The sequence below is a fragment of the Equus przewalskii genome, unplaced genomic scaffold, assembly GCF_037783145.1.
Source record: "Equus przewalskii isolate Varuska unplaced genomic scaffold, EquPr2 ChrUn-13, whole genome shotgun sequence".
Lineage (NCBI taxonomy): Eukaryota > Metazoa > Chordata > Mammalia > Perissodactyla > Equidae > Equus > Equus przewalskii.
Window position 1 is genome coordinate 1,993,297 of NW_027228750.1, and position 20,420 is coordinate 2,013,716.

Consider the following 20,420-nt stretch of genomic DNA (forward strand, 5'->3'; position numbering starts at 1 on the left):
TTTTAAGAGCATAAAAAAAAATAAGTGGTCAGTGCCGCCAGAGAACAGGTGTTAAGTCAGTATTGACTGAACTGTCATCTTACCATTTTCATTTATCTAGATGAGGGTAGAAGAGTAAGTCATCGATGGAGTGGAATTAGGGAGAATCTGCTTTCCTATTAGTAGAGAGATAAGTGAAGATGAGGAGGATAGAGGAGGGAAGGAGATAACATTTGTTTAATATTGCCCTGCTATATTCCAAGCACTATGCTAAGATGTTTTACATATGTTAACTAAAACTTTATATAAACATCAAGCTATGAGAAAGATACTATTATCCCAGTTCGAAGGATGAGGAAATGAAGGCTCAGAAGGGTTAAGTAACTTGTACAACCACATATATGTAGGAAGTTAGGATTCCAACACAGGACTATCCAGCTTCAAACCAATGCTTCCTCCACTGTTCTTGTGGCTTACTCACTTCCAGAAGTTCCTTGTGATGTGTCTAATGGTTTAGCCACATTTATAGTCTCTTCTTCATGCTGTTACTTAATCTTGATTTTGTTGCCTTTGGATCTTCCTTCCTTCCTTCCCAATAGGGTCGGTTTCCTACTTCTCTGTTCTAAATATTCTTACCTAATAGCCTAACTCACAAAAAATTAAGCCAAATAAATTAACCTGGGATGTTATGGCATTACTGCATCCTTTGGGAATATAAACATATAACGAAGTCACTTTCAGTTAATATGGAGCCAGAATAAGCCAGGAGAGATATAAGGCCTGAGGGTTTTTTGTTTTGTTTTGTCTTATTTTTTTCTTTAGAGCAATTGGTGTATAATTTTCCTCGGGCAACTTATGCCACCTGGTGGTCAAACCACATAAATTGGCATTCTGGATCCTGGTGGAAATAGATACTTAGAGCACCTCCAGTTGGGGCTGAAAATGCTCTAATGGATAGTGTATCCCAGAGGCTGAGCAATCTTGAGAGCTGAACCCATGACCTGTAAGGGATTCTACATGGTGTATGTTGGCCCACATCAAGGAACTGTTACATGTGAATGGAAGAGGGCAGCTGAGCCTCGGTGCCTTGCTGTGGCTGTTGTGTGTGAGCGAAGTTTTTGTTGTTGTTGTTGATCTTGCGTTTTCCCCCTAACTCTGAATCACACTTCTAAAGCAGCCACTTTAAATCTCTTTAGACAAAGCAGAGATTGCTCATGTATTTCCTGCACAACCATCTTAGCATCAAATACATAGAAAAGCCTGTTTCTGGACATGAAGGCCTGAATATTTGTGCTTTTCTTAACCAAACACTGGATTTCCATCTGAGACTGTTTTTGAACTTGACAGGTCCTATTGGATATTTATGAAAAACCTGAGAGTTGATAACCATGAGGCTATAGGTTTAGATGTGCCCTTTATGCTTGTTGGGTGTTTTTTTAATAAAGTAACTGCTTTGCAGAGGGATCTTGTTATCTCTAAAGTAAAACAGATTAGGAAAGCTGTTTTTCAAAGGGATGGGAACGCATCCATTTCCAGATGTGTCAAAAACTACTGAATCACACCGTCAAAGGATTATGCAGTTGAAGGCAGAAATCAGAAAGAAAGAAAAAATGAGTTTTACTCTACTATTAAATAAAGAGTTCAGATTAGTTTTAGAATGTTCTTTCTTTTGACAAAATAGCTGATGCACAATTATTTAAGAACATATTTTCTAAACTGGAGACTTTTTCTCCTGGATCCTCAAGACACAGGAGGGAATATCAAATCTCCCGGAAATCTGGCAGACCACAGAATAGAATAATTTTTATTCCACAGATTTCATATCAATTGCTCCAAGGACACATGGGACATCATGGACTATTTAGAGTTATAGTTGGCCTGAGTTTTCTCTTGAGTAGATGTATTTATATAAATACTGAACTGAATTGACTTTATAGTTTTTCTCTAAATCAAAATGGAACATTCATGCTGTCACCTTCACCAGCCCAAAGCAAGATGGAACTAGTAGCGAAAATGTAAGTAGTTATGCTCCTAAAAGAAAGAAAAACATTGGCTTATTCTTGGCATGCATAATTAACTACTCCCTCTAGAAGCCCGGATATGGTTCTTTGCTACAAAATGAAAAGTTAAATCTTATGCTTACCTCAAAATAAGCTTTTGTTGTAGGGTTTCTTCCACATTTCTGTTCTCTATATATGGCTCTATATACATTTCCAGTTTCAATATGTGATGTAGATTGCCTCATTCCGTCAGGAAAAAAAAATATTTACTGAGTTCCTACTACGTGCTGGGTGCTCAGTGTACAGTTAGGGAAAATAAGATAAAGTTCTTATTCTCCAGGAATTCACATTCAGGATGGAGAGACAGACACAAACAAATAAATATTGTCAGTCACTGATAAATGCTGTGATTGAAAATAAAGCAGGGGGCTCTTGAGGAGGTGACATTTGAGCAACAATAGGAATGAAGTAAGGATTTGCAACAGGTAAATATCTAAAAGCAAAGCATGCCAGGCAAGGAGAAAAGCAAGTACAAAAACTTTAAGACCCAGCAAGCAAGCCAGTGAGTCTGGAGTGGAATGAGCAAGGGAGAATGAAAGAGATGTATTGGAAGAGTTTCATATGTATGACTTTGCAGGGATTAATTTGCTATTATTCAAGGGTAATAAAAAGTCAGGTTGGCTCAGTTATTCAGCAGGTCGCAAATAAGTTACCCCAAGACTCATCCTCCACTCCATTTCTTTGGTTGAATTTGCAATATGCTATATGTTTCATCCATTTCTTTATTAGAGACTCATGATCACAAGAGCATATTACAAATTCTGAGACATTCACAGTAAAGATGTTTGTTTATCCATGTTAAACTTATTTATCATGGAACTCTTCTTTTTCTATGCACCATTTGTTAACTTTAGGAACTACTAAAGCATGTGATGCAGAAATTAACAGCATGAATCTGTTCCCTCTCTGTCCATTCATATAGCTGTTTGCTCCGTAGCCAAGGATGATATCGTGATCCCAATCATCACATAAGTATACTCTTTGGTCACAAGGACAGCTAGTATGCATGACTCATGTTGGTCTATGGTATGGTGCTGTGGGCCCACTCATTTATTCATTTATTCATTTAACTAACTTTTGTTAAACTCCTTCTATAAATCTGCAGGTGCTCATTAAATGGTTTTTAAATTAATGAAAGATTAACGTATGGAAGAAGAGCCCTGCAGGATGTGAAATAGAATCATTTTCTAATAGGCGGTGTAGTCATCTGGTAGTTCTCCTTTCCACACATCCCCTGCCACCTGACCTAATCTGTCACCCACAAAATGTGACCCACGGAAGTTCAAAAAGGTTTTATGATCATTGCCAGCAGGATAAGGCAAACAGTTGATATGGTTTAATCAGTAAATATTTGCCACTTGTAAAGGTAAAGGTGCACTGTTAGACGTAAGTGATAAAGCCTGATGGCAGCATATCTGATGGGATTAAGGAATGTATCATCTAGGAAGCGGGCTTCTTTTCAAAGTGTTTAATGTGACTTTTCTAGGTAGGCACTGATTTAGAATTATTGACACAAACACCTTTTTGGAGCCATGAAACATGCCTTTCAGGAATTACCTTTTCAGCACAGAAACATAGATCATACGGGTAACAAAAAGGCACAGCGCTGACAAAGGCAAGAACAAAGGGCCAACACAACTGGATGTTGGTGTCTTTGATTTACAGAGCAGACCACGGGCAATGAGATCAAAGATGAAGCAGTCACAAATGTTGATCCTCCTGAAAAGGTAAGGAATTATTTCCCTAATAGTGTAGATACAAGCAAAATGATCTGAGAAAACTGTGACCCAGAGTGAGACACACTAAATAAGTAAATACATACATACATACATACGTACATGCGTACGTACATACATACATATAAGGAGATGCTTAGCAGGAGAATGCTAATGCTAGAGGAGAGGGATTATTCAGACATCCCAGACCAGCTCCAGCTGGAGAGAAAGGAGTTAATTTCGCTAGCCGGCTTAAGCAAAACTTCCAAGCTGCATGCTCCTCTCTAGACAGTGTGGCTTGGCAACCTCACAAACACCTGCTGACCATACAGCCATGTAGAGCTAATGCTGGCTTGAAGTGAGTTCAGAAAACCTGCCTATAATTGCTAACAGGACTCAGAAGAGTATAACCTAACAATAAAAATATTTAGATTATGTTGCCCATAAAAAAAAAAAGTCAAAGGCGTACTCTTTCTGGCAGCAGTTCTCCTAAAATGTTGCCATATGGATTTATACATATGCAGATTTCCCCAATTAGATGGAGTGCATGCTGCCTCGTTGATGGAGTCCAAGAGGGCTCCATTCAGACTTAAACAAATTAAAGCTGAGATTGTATTCCTATGATTTTTTAGAAATCCAAGAAGATGACTGTGGAAGCAGAGTTGGAGGACATAAAGAAAACAGAGCAACGCAGCCTAATGGATTGGAGTTTCACTGAACATTTTAAACCGAAAGTTCTACTGCAGGTATTAACGGCCTGTGAGTCTCCGGGAGACGGTCGGAGAGGCCTGGAGAGTCATGCTGTGCTTTAGAACAGTTCACTTCTAGGTCACTCTCTCAGATCTAGTTCAGATCAATATTCCCATTTACTTCAGCTATAAAACGAGTCTATTCCCAGATTGAGCTATGCATGCCCAGGGAATCTCCAAAATAGTTTAAAACACACTTTCCAAAAGGATGTGTTTATAAAACCTTTTAAGAAAAAAAAAATGTTCATGACTGCTGCACATATTTTCTAAAAAAAAAAAAAAGTAAGACGTTATTGGGAAGCACCTTCGTTTTTTCCCATATTGCCTGTCAGTTTTATTCAGTTTTCACCACATATCAAAATATGTTCTGATGCAGTTAAACAGGTCAATGGAACCTGTGATAGCTAACATTTACTGAGCACTTACCATATGCTAAGCAATGACTAATATGTGTATTAGCTCATTTAGTCTTTGCAATAATCCTATGAAGTAGAGACTATTTGAATAGTAGGAAACTGAGGCACCTTGACCAATAGTAACTTTTGCCCAAGGTCACGTGGCTGGTAAGTGAGAGAAGCGGGATATGAACCCAAGAAACCTGGCCCCAGACTTGTGCTCTTAACCACCGTGCAAAAGTCATCCTGCAGCTAACTCCTTTTGTTGCATTTACATTTTACACAAAAACCCATACTCTTTTTTGTTTTATCTTCTTAATTTCGATTTTACTTTTATCAAAGTTTTACATCTACATATTTTTAAAGCCAGAAAGTTCTATAAAGTCTTATGAAAAATAGCAGCTCCCTCCCACTCTCATGCCTAAATTCCCAGAGGTAAAAATCTTCAAGGCATTCGCCTGTTTCTTTTGTTATTTACCTCAGCTATCTCTAAAGAACCAGGATATTTTGTTTAGTTTTAGTTTCAGTTTTGAGCATCTTCATCAGTTGACTCCCTCTTGAGAAAATAGCTCTGCCCACCCCCATCTAAAACACACACACGTGTGCACGTGCACACTCACTCATACACTCCCACACTCCCACTAGCAGTTCTCTGGCACTGTTAACTCTAATATAATTTTTGGTTAGATCAATATTCAATATTTACTTTATTTCAACTGTATAAATGTTACAGCTGCACTGTATAGTATTCTAGGATTGCATTTCCTTTTTTGACACTATTTTTGTCTTCCCTGGAATTCATTTTCCCCTTTTTTTCATCTGTTTGGTTTACTATGCCTTTATCATTACTCATCCCCAAACCCTCTACCAAAGAGTAAATCTCCTCTTAATACATTCAAACCTAACATGTATTCTATCAGTTTTATTATCTAGGTGATGTCTCTCCCGTATGCTCTGAACTCCTGCTTGCCCTCTAGGCTGCTGCACAGCTGTCATCCTGGGATCACCCTTTACAATCATCCTGGCCACATCCTTTGCCTTCTCTTTCCAGTTAAATACTCTGTTTGCTGAACCCATGTCTTCTGTCTTGGGTTACTCTCTGTTTGTAGGGGACCGTCTCTTTCAGGAGGCTCCTGAATTAAGATATGTCAGGCAAATTTTTGAGGCATTGGATGTTTGAAAATATCTTAATTCTACCCTTACATTTGACTGACGGTTTGGATTTACATAAAATGCTAAGTTAAAAAGCATTTCCCCTCAAAACTTTGAAGGCATTCCTCAATAGTCTTCTAGCTTCTTGGATTGTCCTTGAGAAGAAACAAAGAAATTCTGCTTCCTGATCAATTGTTTGAGTCTGTTTTTTTCTTCTCTCTGAAAGATTTCAAGATCTTCAAGTTGCTCCAATGTTCTGGATTTCCTGTTGACGAGCCTTGGTGTGGTTCTATTTCCTAGTATTGTACTGGTGAGCCCAGCACAATCCAGAAATTCCTGTCTTTATATTTGGGAAATGTTCTACAATTATTGCTTTGATAATCGTCTCTCCTCTGTTTTCTCTATTCTTTCTTCTTGAAACTCCTATTATTCTAATCTTAGACTTCCTGGACTGAACTTCCAATTTACTTATCTCTTCTCTCCTAGTTTCAACACTTTGTCTTTTTATTCTAGAAATATGGCTCAGCTTTCATCCAATTCTTCTATTTCTGTTACCGACATTTTAGTTTCCTAAAGTTCTATTTACGATTTCAAGTTACCTTTTTATAGCATCCTGTTCACATTCCCAGATACCGTATCTTCTCTTATCTCTATGAGACTATTAAAGTCCTTTGAAGTCTTAGTATCTTTTCCCTCCCTTGTCTCTTTTTCCTTAAGTTTTCTTTTTTTTTTGTCTCCATTTTTCATATTAGAGAGTAATCTCTAAGGATATTTACTTCTTTGCTCATATTAGTAATGAGACGCTAAAACTATGATGGGAAGTGCTATATGAGGTCAGGGCAAGGGGGAGTTGTCAATAACAGCTACTAAAATGTTGCCTTTGTCTCCTCTCCTGTGGCCTTCAACTTTGTGATATTAAAAACTAACAATTTTACTGTTCTTTTAGTAGGATGTTATGGAGCACATATGTTTAATCCTCCCTTTTTAACTGGAAGCTCATTTCAGACTTTTTTTTTTTTTTTTGAGGAAGATTAGCCCTGAGCTAGCTACTGCCAATCCTCCTCTTTTACTGAGGAAGACTGGCCCTGAGCTAACATCCGTGCCCATCTTCCACTACATTATTCGTGGGATGCCTACCACAGCATGGCTTTTGCCAAGTGGTGCCATGTCTGCACTCAGGATCCGAACCGGCGAACACTGGGCCACCAAGAAGCAAATGTGCGAACCTAACTGCTGTGCCACCGGGCAGGCACCTCAGACTTTATTTCAATTTGCCTCTGTCCTCACCATTCCATGAAGCTGCACTTTGCAAGATCACTGATAACTGTCCTGCCAAATCTAGTGTACACTTACCTTTCTTCATCTACCTTGACCTTTTAACAGCAACACAGAGTTGATCACTTCTCCATGAAACACTCTCCACTCTTGGCTTCCAAGACACCGTACCTTCCCCAGTGCTCCATCTGGAATTTTGTTGAATATTTCTCCTCCGCCCAACATCTGAATATTGAAGTGCCTCAAGGCTAAGCCCTGAACCATCTTCTCTCCTCTATAAACACTATCTTTTAATGATTTCATCTATTATATACTCCTGGATTTTTATCTTCCAAATTATCTCTCTCTTGAGCTCCACGCTAGTATAGCTAACTCCAAATTCCACTTGAATTTCTGACAGGCATCTCAAATTTAGTGTCCCACATGAAGCTCATAATTTTCCCACCTAAGCATGTTTCTTCCCTCATCCATCTCAGCAAATGTCACTGTGACGCCAAAAAACCAAGGGTCATCCTTTATTTCAGCCTTTCCTTTGTCCTTATGTCTGATCCATCAACAAGTTTTGAGGGGTATACTTCAAAATATGCCCTCACGCTCTTCACCATCTCCGCTGTTGCTACTTTAATCCAACTACCATCCTCTCGTTCTCCTGGAATATCCTCCCAATCATCAAGCTGCTTCTGCTCTTGCCTGCTCCAGTCTGTTCTCTGCATATCATTGTTCCATCAATTTCATCTTCTTAGAACACCTCTCTGAACTCCAGAATGATCTATAAAAGTCTTAATCAGATTTTAGAGGAAAATCTTGTCTCTCTTGTTCAATTTTGTTTTCATAGAACCTACAGTGCCTGACACACAGTAGGTGTTTATTTTTAATGAAATAATTAACTAATAATGATACCAACAATATTAACATGCAAGAATAAATAAAAACCAAGTAGTGAAAAAGGAGAAAGATATTATATGAAAACTTATCAAACATCTATTGAAAGCAACTGTAGCTCTGAGAAACTTGGTGCTGTGTGTCCGAGCAGCCAAAGTAAACGTGAAAACATGAAAATTGAAGAGCTCTCGAACTGAAGGAAGGGTACATGCTCATCAGAAACAAACATATTTGTTTTTTGGATTTAAAGTCTGAAGGGAATTTGCCTTTCAAAAAAAGTAATGTATAGTGCCCTACATAGAAAAAACTTTTTAAATGCAAAACTTTTCACCACATGTATGTTTTCTGTAATGGCTTTCAGGGAACAGATGTAAGAGTTTAAATGCCGCTCCATAAAGACACTCGTACGTGGGACTAGATTGGGGAAGTAAATGTGTTATTTGGGTTATGCTCCCAGTGTCAAATGGAAAGCAAAAGTAAAGCGGTCCTTTCGCAACATGATACGCAATTCCACGCCTTCAGATCATCCAGACAGCAGAGAACTGAAAGCTGCTGCACCAGATTGATATTGAAAAGGAAAGCAAAAACAAAACCCCACAGCTGTCTAATTTATTGTCCTATGGACATATTTGCTTATGTTGATTGGCAGTAAATAGGAAACAGGACAACAATGTGCCCACTGTGCCCCTCTATTGGTAGCTGTAATTGCAGTGCATGCTGAGGGTAGAATGTTTGGGGAAAGGCCAGAGTTAGAAGTCCTATAGAAACAATGTGTATCAGAAAGAGCACTTGCCTCGTTCCTCTGTCCTACAGCCTGAGTAGTGGAGGGCACTCTGTGGAGTGCGAAATGGGGACATTTAGAGTTGAAAGACCGCTATGAGCCCTGGCACCAGACCTCAGTGAACTCTGTTCTTGAACAAGTTTCTTATCCTCTCTCTTTGTTTTTATGCTGTCAAACAAAGATTTTAATATTTTGAAATGGGAAAAATAATTATACCTATTTATCTGATGTTTTTAATGATGATAAAATGAGATGATCTGTATGAAGGCATGGAAAATGTTGAATAAGTAACCGCTGGACTTCATTATCACCTCCCAGCCTTAATGAAAAACACTTGAGTAAATGCCTTTATGCGTGGAGCCTAGTATTTGTTTTTCTATAAGAGTTGCTGAAATGCTCCAAAACATGGTTACTGTTTATGCTCTCACCTTGACTAACAGTGTGGAGATAAGGGGAGGAAAAGGAGGGAGCAGAGAAATGCCTTAGCAGGAGACCCTTCTCTTGGGAAAACAAAGATACAACACTGCAGTTATTTTGATTTTCAGGTTCTTCAAGAAGCCAATCAGCATTACAGATGTATTGATTCTTATTACCACACCCAAGACAACTCTTTACTATTAGTCTTTCATAATCCAATGAATTTACAACGTCTGCATTGTGAATATTGGAATGTTGCTCTTCACTCCAATGTTGGATTCAGGTAACCAACTTAGTTTAGTTAGCTAGCTAGCTTACTTTAGTTAGCTTGTTAGTTACTTAGTTACTCAGTTTTTAGTTCCGTAGCCTAAGCTAGGTGGTTCAACTCAATGAAAACATTTGTGTAGTACTATAGATTCAATTCAGCTCACCAAATTGAAGATGTGCTGAGAGCCAGGCACTGTGATAGGCGTTGAACTACACCACTGAAGAAGACAGATGTCATTCCGGGCCCCATTGAGTCTAGAAGGGATATTATTAAGCTACATTTGATTCATTTAGACTCTAAGAGAACCGCCTCTGAAAGATTTCAGGTAGGAACTACAAAACATGGCATTCTGCATGCTGGTTTGGGTAACTCCCACTTGGTGTAGGGAAGTACTCAAATGTGGGGCAACTGGGGTGACATATGCGGTGACGTTCCCAGCAAACGGACCTCTAGGAATCAGTGATTTTTTTTCCTTCCCAGCTCCTTAGTTATTTCATTGGTATCTTAATACTTTGCTCTTTCTTCACGTTAATAACGAGGACATTTCATTATTTTTTCAATACTGGTTAATGTATATTCAGTATTTGTTATTTGTATAGCATTGTTTTAGTCCTAAAGGATACAGAGAGATATGGAGAATGGACATACAGAATAATCGGGGAAACAAGTTGTGTGCATGCACACACACACACACACACGCACACAAGAACACACACATTTTAAAGTCATAAAATAATTGTTTAAATTAAGGCACATAATAGGCACCTCAAGACATTAAGCTAATATTTTTCTTTGTTTTATTTCTCCTTGCCAATAATTATACTTTTAATTTCTTTTCTGGTCTTATTTGCTGACTAGGACTTCCAATAAAATTTTGAGAGAACGCCTTTATCTTGTTCCAGATTTTGAATATTCAACTATTAAGAATGGGTCTTTTTTGCAGTAGGATTTATGTGGATACTCTAGGTTGAAAGAGTTCCTCCTGTTACTAGTTTGCTATGAGTTCTTAATCACGAATGACTGTTAAATTGTATCAAACGATTTTTCTGCACCAATGTGGTTGTTCATATTTTTTCCTTTAATCTACTAAACTGCTAAATTTTATTAACAGATATTCCAGTGTTCAACTTTGCATTCTTGTGAAAATCCAATTTGTCCATTATGTTATCTTTTTCATAAATTGCTGTATTTGGTTTGCTAATATAATGTTTAGAATATTTGCATCTGTATTCATGGGCAGGAGTCAGCTGTAATTTTCCCTTCTTTAAGTGTTCTTTTCTGGCTTTGGTATTGAGATTATATTAGCCTCATAAATTAACTGGGGAATGTTCTCCTCTTCTTTTCTATTTTTTGATTTTCTGAAAGAGTTTGTGCAAGAGTAAGATATATGTTCCTTTGGCATTTGGGAAAACTTACAGATAAAAACATCTGGACCTGGGAAGATGTTTAATTATTGATTCGGTTTCTGTCATGGTTATTAGACTCTTTGGATTTTCTATTTATTTTTGAAGTAGGTTTGATAATTTATGTTTTTCTAGGAATTTGGCCGTTTCGCCTGTTTTCAAAGTTACTGGCATAGAGTCGATTGCAATAGTCTCTTGCTTTTTAATGTGTCACGTCTACATCTGTAGTCCTTTTAATTCCTGATATTTTAAATCTGTGATTTCTCTATATTTTTCTAGATCAATCTTGCCAAAAGTTTACCAATTTTGTTAATATTTTTAAAAATCAATTTTTTGCTTTTGATCCTTTCTCCTTTTTATTTCATTTATTTTGGCATCTTTATTATTTCCTCTCTTTTAATTCCTTTGGATTGTTTTGATCTTCTTTATCTAACTTCTTAAATTAGAAGCTTATCTCAGGATTTTGAGTTGTTTTTTGTTTATTTGTTGCTTCATAAGCATTTACAGTAAAATCTCTTTCTAAGTACTACCTGAGCAGCACCATAAAGTATATGGTTGATAGTATTTTTCTTATCTTTCATTTCTAATTTCCATCATGCTTTCTTATTTTGCCCAGGGATTACATAGAAATGAGAATTTTAATTTTAAATATTTGGTGAGTTACATTTTGTTACAGTTTATAGATAATAGTGGCCAGATAACATGCTCTATAGAATACTGATGCTATGAAATTTGTTGAGATCTGCATTATTGTTTAATATGTGGTCAGTTTTTGTAAATGCTCCAAGTTTGCATGATAAGACAGCATATTCTCCAGTTTTTGAGTGCAGGGTTGTACTTTTTTAAAATCTTCCACACTCTTTCTGATTTTTGAAAACTTGGTCAATCAATTAATGAGAAAAAAGATTTTTAAAAGCTCACTATGTGATGGTAAATTTGTCAATTTCTCCCTATAATTTTATCAATTTTTGGCTTCATACATGTTGAGGTTTTGGTATTAAACAAATACAAAAACAAAATTGCTATGTCTTCCTGACTAAGCTTTTATCATTATGCAATGTCTCTCTTTATCGCTAGGATTGCTTTTGGTTGTCAAGTTTATTTTGTCTGATATGTCTACACAGATTTTATCACATGTATTTTATCTGATTGTGATAAATTATATAAGCCTTTTTCTTTAATATTTTGTCTGTTGTATCCTTTCCTATCCATTTACTCATTACAGAAACTGGATATAGGGGCCAACCCCAGCGGTGCAGTGGCTAAGTTCCGTGCACTCTGCTTTGGTGACCTGGGTTCAGCCCCTGGGTGCGGACCTACACAATTCATCTTTTGCTATGGCGGTGGCTCATGTTGGCAATCAATGTTAGCTCAGGTTAATCTTCCTAGGCAAAAAAACAGAAACAAAAGCAAAAACTAAATTTGCCTTACTTGAGAATCTAGTTCATATATTTTGATTAATTTCAGCCATTTAATTTTGTCTTTTTATTTTTATTTTTTTCTTTTTATTTTCTTTTTATTTTATTATTTTATTTTTATTTTTTCAATTGCTTTAGTTTTCATTCTTTTATCTTGTTCAGATTAATTTCATTTTTTTACTTCAACTAGAATGACAGTTATATACTACATCTTTTAACTCATCCTTTAGAAATTCCAATATTTCTAACAAGGTCCAAAGATTAGCAAGGTCCAAAGTCAGTGACTTTACTTTCCTCCCAAATAGTATAATACAATGCTTTTATTTAAGATGTCCTTATTCCACATTTTGTATTATTGTAGTCTAAGGCTTTAGTTTTATTTTGATGTTTTTAACCTCACAAATTAGACAGTATTATTATTTGCTTTTACAGCTGGTGTTTGTATAAATTAACATATGCTTACTGTTTTATTTTCCTTCTTTCTGAGGTAAGGGCTTTAGAAGTTCCTATAACGAGGATCTTTAGTGATAAAATCAATTTTGTTTCTTGAAAATGTCTGCATTTTAATCTTGTTCATGAAAGATATTTTTACTCAGGATATAGTTCTTGACTCACACTAAATTCTTCTCAACACATTGAAGAAAATTATCCCATTGTCTTCTGGATGCCTTTGAAGCTGTTAAGATGTAAACATCATTATTAATAGGAAGTGTTACGACTGTGCTCTGTGAAATCAGAAAAAAGACAGAAATGGCCACTGTCACCAACTCTAATCAACATTTAATGAAGCCCTAAATCAGTACAATATATTAATAAAGGTAACTTAAAAGTAGGGGCCAGCCCAGTGTCATAGCAGTTAAGTTTGCACGCTCCACTTCAGCGGCCCAGGGTTCTCGGGTTTGGATCCCAGGCGTGGACCTACACACCATTCAAAAAGCCATGCTATGGAGGCATCCCACATACAAAACAGAGGAAGATTGGCACAGATGTTAGCTCAGTGACCATTTTCCTCCAGCAAAAAGAAGATTTGCAATAGATGTTAGCTCAGGGCCAATCTTCCTCACAACACACACCAAAGTAACTTAAAAGTCTAACAATGGAAAAGACTAGAAGGAAATGTCATTATTAACAGTTGAGGTTGTTATCCACACAGGAAAATCTCAAAGGAATCTATAGAAGAATTATGGAACAATGGGATAAATTACTGGAGATCATATTTTTTAAATTTCATTTTTGTGAACCACAAGAAATTTTAAAAAGGAAACAATACCATTGATAATAGAAACAAAAACTAGAAAGTACTTTAAAAAGCCAAACCCCAGGGTTTGTTATGTACACCCCTACATTCACCAAAGGGCAACCATGCCTTTTCCCATGCCTCATCCAAGTAAAAATGTTAGCTACACTTTGCTTCAGATTAATACAGATTAAGTAATAAAAACTTGCATATTGATTTATTACCTAGATTTTATAATTTATTAAAATAGATAAATTACTTCTACCTATACAACTTTTTCTCTCAGTAATCTATTTGATGACTTGTTCCATAATTTACTTCTCAGTGATTTTTGTAATATTCTCCCAAGTATGCAAAACTATATCACTTAGATGTGCATCAATGTTATGCTAACCTCTTAGAATACATTGGCAATTATGTATTATTTTTATGACCTGATTCTCCAACATAAGGTGGTTGTGGGTTCAAATTAACAACCAGACTCACACAGCGCAGTAGGCTTTAATCCAGTTCTGTGTTTACCTAGCTTTATGAAAGAATACAGGGCAGGAAATACAGCACGACCAGCATCTTTACCGTATCAGGAGGCTCAGCAGATACCCCAGTACACAGTGTCTTTTGCTTCCCTCACCAACACTGGTTGCGTATGGCTGCCAAAGATGAGCACCAGATACTGTGTGGCTCCGCTTCACGCAGAGAAGCCACAGCCTCAGTTTCCCACCAAGACCTACATGCCAACTCTCAACTGCCTTATTAAGGAGCAAGCCCACAGAGCTGGGGTTCCACAGCACACAAGGCAGTCAGAACAGTCCACGTTTATCTTAACTCTGTAGCTTCCAAAAAAAACAGTACAGTCAGAAGTTGGACTACAAGGTTATTTTCCAAGGCCCTGTTGCTAACCATTTACTCACACGTACTGTAGCTTACATAATATAGCGCATTGTCTATTTTGCAAAGGGTAAGAATGCTTCACGTGGAAAACCATTTAGAGCTAGTGGCTTCCTAGGGGCTGAAGAGCAGGGCCCACTGGGAGGAATGGCAGTGTGAAAGGATGAGGAATGGATTGCCTACAACCTTTTCAGTTCTTCTAAAGTTAGTACTCTATTCAGCTTTTCTATTTCGTCTTCAGTTAGTTTTGGTAATTTCTATTTTTTTAGGGGATCATGCGTGACATCTAGATTTTCCAGTCTATTGGAATAAAATTGAACAGAGTATTCTCGTGATAAATGCTCACTTCTGAGACGTATTAATGTCTGTCTGTATGATTATAGCTCTGTCTACTTCTCCTTTCTGTTAGTTTGGCGTGTGTACTGTGTATGTGTGTTTGTATAAATTTAGTTTTGAATCTGTATTTTTAGAGGCATCCTTCCTAATGGATTGTAACTTTTATCAACATGATAAAACGTCCCTGTGTGTTCCCTTTAATGCTTTTCACCTTGAATTTAACCATGTTTGCTATTAATATTGTTGGAAATCTCTTTTGTATAAGAATTTACTGATACAACTTTCTCAATCATTTTACATGTCAGCTAGAAATTGCGTTTTACTATATTAATGGAAGACAGACTACAAGGGTTAAACGAGTAAAGGGATTATTCTTCTCCTGGAGTAAGAAATCTGGGGTGGCGCAGTGGTGCAGGGTTAGCGCAGCTACTCACAAAAGTCTTCAAGGAGCCAGACTTCTGGCTTCCTAGTCAGCCGTCTGTCACCTCTTATTTTTCTGCGTCATTTTGATTTGTGGATACATCTCTTTTAAATATCAACTTGAATTTTTTCAGCCATTCTGAGATCCTCTGTCTTTTTAAAGGTTTTAATAATAATTATTAACAATATTAAAGATCTTTAAATTTTACAGAAATTTAATCTATTCATTTTTATTTTATTAATACTATGTTTGACCTCATTCTTACCTTTTAATTTTATAGACCTAGTTCTATTAAAAGGGATTAAGATTAATCCCTTTCCTTCCTTTTGTTTGATTGAATTTTCTTAGTTTATTCTTAGCGTGTGATTTTTTAAAAATTATACATTCTATTTATATTCTTCTAGAGATTATACCTATCTTTTTAAGCCACATATTTAAACATTTTTTATGTCATAACTGGAGGTAATGAGTCTTAATATCATTTTGCAGAAAATCTTAAAGTTTTTAACATATTTTCGCTTACTCCCTACAAATCTCCTACCTCCCGTTTTGAAACTGTCTAGAAATTTGTTTCCAATTATAAAGTAATATTTTTTAATTACAAATAAATAGTATACTTATTTACATTTAATTATAAGTTTTACTGTTTTTTTCCTCAACCCTTTTACTTATATACCATGTTGTCTTCTTTCTTGGATTTATTTTTTTAATGCAGCTGGAATATTAGTGAGTAATTCTTTCAGAAAGTGTCCATGGGTGGCAAACTTCCTGAATCATTGCATGCTGAAATGTTCTTTATTTTTTCCTCTCATATGAATGCTGATTTGGCTGTATAAGTGAGTGTGTATTCCCTCATCACAGATCAATAGCAAGGATTCTGGGTTTTGTTTGAAATGGAGATTCATTGAGAGGGTCTGAGCAGAAGACAGACAGGATCTGATTTAAGAATGAAAAGGACCTCTCTAGTTGCTGTGTTGAAAATAGACTATGACAGCGGGGGGTCAAGGCTCAGAATAGGGAGACCCCTTGGCAGGCTATTGGAGCAATCCTAGCAAGAGGTGATAGTTTAGACCGGAGAGACGGCAGTAAAGGAAGTGAGAAGTGATCAGATTTGGAATGTATTTTAAATATATGTTTTAAAAAATCATTTGGAATTCCTGACAGATAGGAAGAAGAGTGTGAAAAAATAAGAGTGGTCGAGAATAATAACTTCAGGGTGTTTGGCCTGTTCAGCTGAGAGTGCAGCCTTGCCCTCAGCTAAGATGGGGCACTTTGGGCTGGAAGACCAGGAGTTCACTTAGGGACACGCTGAGTCTGAGATGCCTTTTACCTTCCAAATGAAGATGTTGCGCACCCGTACTTCATAGTCTACAATTTTTAGATTCTTTAAAAGGGACCAAGAATTAAAGAAAACTGTGAAGCAACCTGAGTATAGAATCCATCGAGCTTTATGTTTTCAAAACTTTCAGCCTTATTTTTACACGATTTGATGATATCTAATCTTTATTGTCAAACCTAAATATTTCACCTTATTTCCTCAGAAGCAACTCTCTTTGGACATTTATATGTTGTAAGTATACATAACATTTAGTTTAAAAATAATTAGAATAATCAGTATAAACAGGATGAATGGATTTGGGAACAAATATGACTGACTTCCGGTAAGCAACAACTTGCTGCTGTGAGCATAAGTGCGGGAGCGGCTTAGGGCATACTGTGTAGGATGTGGCTGTTCACAAGACCAGGAAGTTTTACAGCAAGACTGGAGTGTTTCAGTTAATCTGCTGAGTCAATTATCTGGCAGTCAATTTAGAGTTTCCATTGTGTTATAAAATTGCCCTAAAAAGAGATTGTACCATAATACTCTCCAACTAACCATATTGAGAGTGACTGTTTCTCCAAACTTTCGTCAACTCTTGGTATTATCCAACTTTTTAATCATTAACTTGGGTGGAAATATCTTATTTTTAAATTTACTTGTCTTTAATTGTGAATGAAGTCTGGCATTTTTCATATGTTCCCTGGATATACGTATTTGACTACTTTGTACAAAATGCCTCTAGGATATATCTGAGTCTATTACATTTATAATAGGCAATTTAGGGCCTATTTAAATGGACAATTTAGGATCAATTCATTTTTGAAAAATTCATTTGCATAGTCAATATCTTAAGCATTGTTTAACTAATAATAACTCAATTGTCAGCTGCTCTTTTTTGCTTTTTTTAGGAATTATTTGGAACTTGTTGCACAGTCCATTCAAGACTGGATCATAAAAGAAGAAGCTATATATCAGGAATCTAAAATGGCTGAGGAACTCAGCAGGAGCAAGCTTGAGCAGGAAGTGAAATCTCCTGCTAGTGGCAAAATTTCTTCCCCTAGCAAAATTTATTCTGTTAAAAAATCTAAAAGTAGGTAACCAGTTGAACTTATCCATGAAGTTCCCCCAAATTCTCTTACTTCTTAGTTTAATCAAGACTGTGACTATTTCAGGATTAAAAAAGAGTTACCCACAAAATTTCTGTGACTCTTCACTTTCTATAAAAAGATAGAATATCTGCATTCCACATGTGATTAAGAACTTACCTGAGTGGGATAATGGAAAGTTTGTCTTATATTGACCCCACTTCCTGCCAGATCTGGAAGATACAATCTGTTATGCAGATCAAATTTGATGTTAGGGAAATGCCAGATGCCTTTCTTTTAGTAGGAGTGAAAGTTTCAGCTGTCTAAGAATTGTTGACAATGTATGAGGTAAATTCAGAGTCAGTATGTCTCCCTTAGAATAATTTTAGATTCTGAAAGACAAGATCTTCCTTAGACGGCCAACAGAAGAGTCCCAAGACTGAGGGAAGGAATCTAAAAACAAAGGAAAAAGAGATTTTGGGGGCCCTATGGCAGGGACCTGACAGGATGTTGGATCAATGCATCTTTGTTTTGTTGTCAATTTCCATGACTTTGATGCTCTCAGGGGAGAGGAGAAGAGGGTGACAAAAAGAGAAAGGATAGTTGATAAAGAAGTGAAACAATGAGGTAATTCATCTGGAAAATAAGGATATTCCCCTGGGTTTGTGCAAAGGGAATGGATTTCATGTTGACAATATTCATTATTTCTGATAGCCAAAGTTGAAAGTGATTCGTAAAGAAGCAACGCTATATAATTTCCAAGGTTTTTGTAACCTCTATCAATTACCAAAAGAATTAGTGCTTGGCTTGATTCTAAAATAAAACTTACAAAGCCAAGTTGATGATGAATCATTCACCATCCACCAAAATGGTTATATAACCCATCCATCAGCGTGGCCTTCCTCGTGGTGGGAATGCAACAGGACAGCACTAAGTACCTGGAATAATGGATGGGGCTGTATGAGAAGGAGAGGGAGGGCCGCCCCCTCACAATTGTGCCTAGGGCCATACTTGCCTATTAGCAGGAAAAATTGTAGGTTAACCTGCCTTTTCTTTCTGCTTCTGAACAGAACCAAAAGCTTAATAACTATCTAAGTGCCTATGGAAATCCAGAAAATGGTCAGTTTGGGATTGGAATACACTGGTAGGTGTTGCATTCTGTTTGAGGCCTCTCGTGTCAGAAAAGATGTAAATCTTCAAAACTGAATGACTACAATGGCAAAAGGAAGTCTTTGATATAGAAGGAAAAGATGGATTTTTTTTCTGTGCAGTCATAAGGGGTTGAACTAGGAGTAATTAGGTTAAAGCTCTAGGAAGAGAATCCAGTTCAATAAGGGCTTCAAAGTCTCCGCACGCTGAGAACAGAATGCCTCCACCACCAGTGAGCTCCTCATCCCTGAAGGAGCTCAGTTCTACTTCAGGTGTCCACCTTGGAGAAGGCAAGAAAAAATTCAAAGATCAATAAATGGGGAGTTGAACTTCATAACCTTTGAGATCCCCTACAGCCCAGAAGTTTGGTCCTTCTATGAAACTTTATTTTAGGGAGTTACTAAGAAGTTTCATTTTCTCTGGTTATAGGTAACAAAGGAATGAGCAAAACAGAGTTAATAGATCAAGAAAAAGAAAAAGAGAAAGAGAAGGAAAAGATTCCTTTCATTTTAGAAGGCTCTCTCAAGGTAATCCAAAGAAAGGCAAATAACATTGAGTAATCACAAATTCAAAATTATTTTGTGACGGGGAACTTGTGTGGTATAACAGAAAATAATCATTTTGTTAAACTCTCAGAAATAATTGAATTTGCAATGAAAGGACAATCTCTCCATGAAGATGTCTCTTCCACCAGATGATAAGCCATTAAGGGAAGCTGTGTCATTCATTTTTATATAGCCCAAATCCAGGGCAGTACCTTGTCCGTACCTGGTATACCCTCTGTTTCTGCTGCAGGTGGTTATTTTTGTTTGCATATTTTAATTGGAATTTTTAATTACAAAAGTAATATATGCTTTTATAATCAATCAGAATTACCCTGGTTCTCCTAAGTCTTTGAAATAAGAAATACGAACAATTTGGTATGTTCTATGCTCATACAAGCATTCATGTACAAATATAAAGAGGGTTTTCCTTTGTTTGGTTTTGGTTTAGATTTGGTACGCTTTTTTTACTGTGCCACATGCTTTTTTCTCTTAGCTATATATCATGAATATCACTTCCAGACAATATCTAGAGATCTGACTTATTTTTGTAGCAATATATCAGTCTTTAATTTGGATGTACCATAATTTATTAAATAATTTCCTTATTAGTAATTATCATTTATGTTTCTATTTATTCAGAAATATTTACCTTTTATGTAGTCAAATCAATTATTTTGGGCCAAAATTTAAAAGACACAATGCCAAATTTTGGTAAGAAGGTGAATTCTCATACACTGCTGGTTGACATATAAGTTGGCACTTCCACTTTGGAAAACTGGACGTGTCTACAAAGTTAAGCATACAGTTTCTGTTTATCTAACAATTCCACTCCTAAGTATATAATAGAAATGCATGCATGTGTGCACCAAGACACATGGACAGAATTGTTTTTGCAGCATTATTTTTAATCCTTCCAAACCAGGAACAATTCAAATATTCATCAG

The 20,420-nt window shown here is 36.6% G+C and overlaps 1 protein-coding gene across 4 annotated transcripts in view; it reads left to right on the forward strand.

Annotated features, from left to right (window-relative positions):
• SPAG17 (sperm associated antigen 17) overlaps window positions 1-20,420 on the forward strand; it is a 209,587-nt gene that overhangs the window by 94,450 nt on the left and 94,717 nt on the right. For all 4 annotated transcript variants that reach the window (XR_011536707.1, XM_008526615.2, XM_070607663.1 and 1 more), the window contains 5 exons: window positions 3,705-3,766; window positions 4,387-4,500; window positions 9,534-9,688; window positions 17,606-17,787; window positions 19,361-19,458. Coding sequence is in view for 3 of the 4 variants with exons in the window: in XM_008526615.2 (XP_008524837.2) it covers window positions 3,705-3,766; window positions 4,387-4,500; window positions 9,534-9,688; window positions 17,606-17,787; window positions 19,361-19,458 (611 nt within the window). In the remaining variant the exon portion in view is untranslated. The remainder of the gene's footprint in view (window positions 1-3,704; window positions 3,767-4,386; window positions 4,501-9,533; window positions 9,689-17,605; window positions 17,788-19,360; window positions 19,459-20,420) is intronic.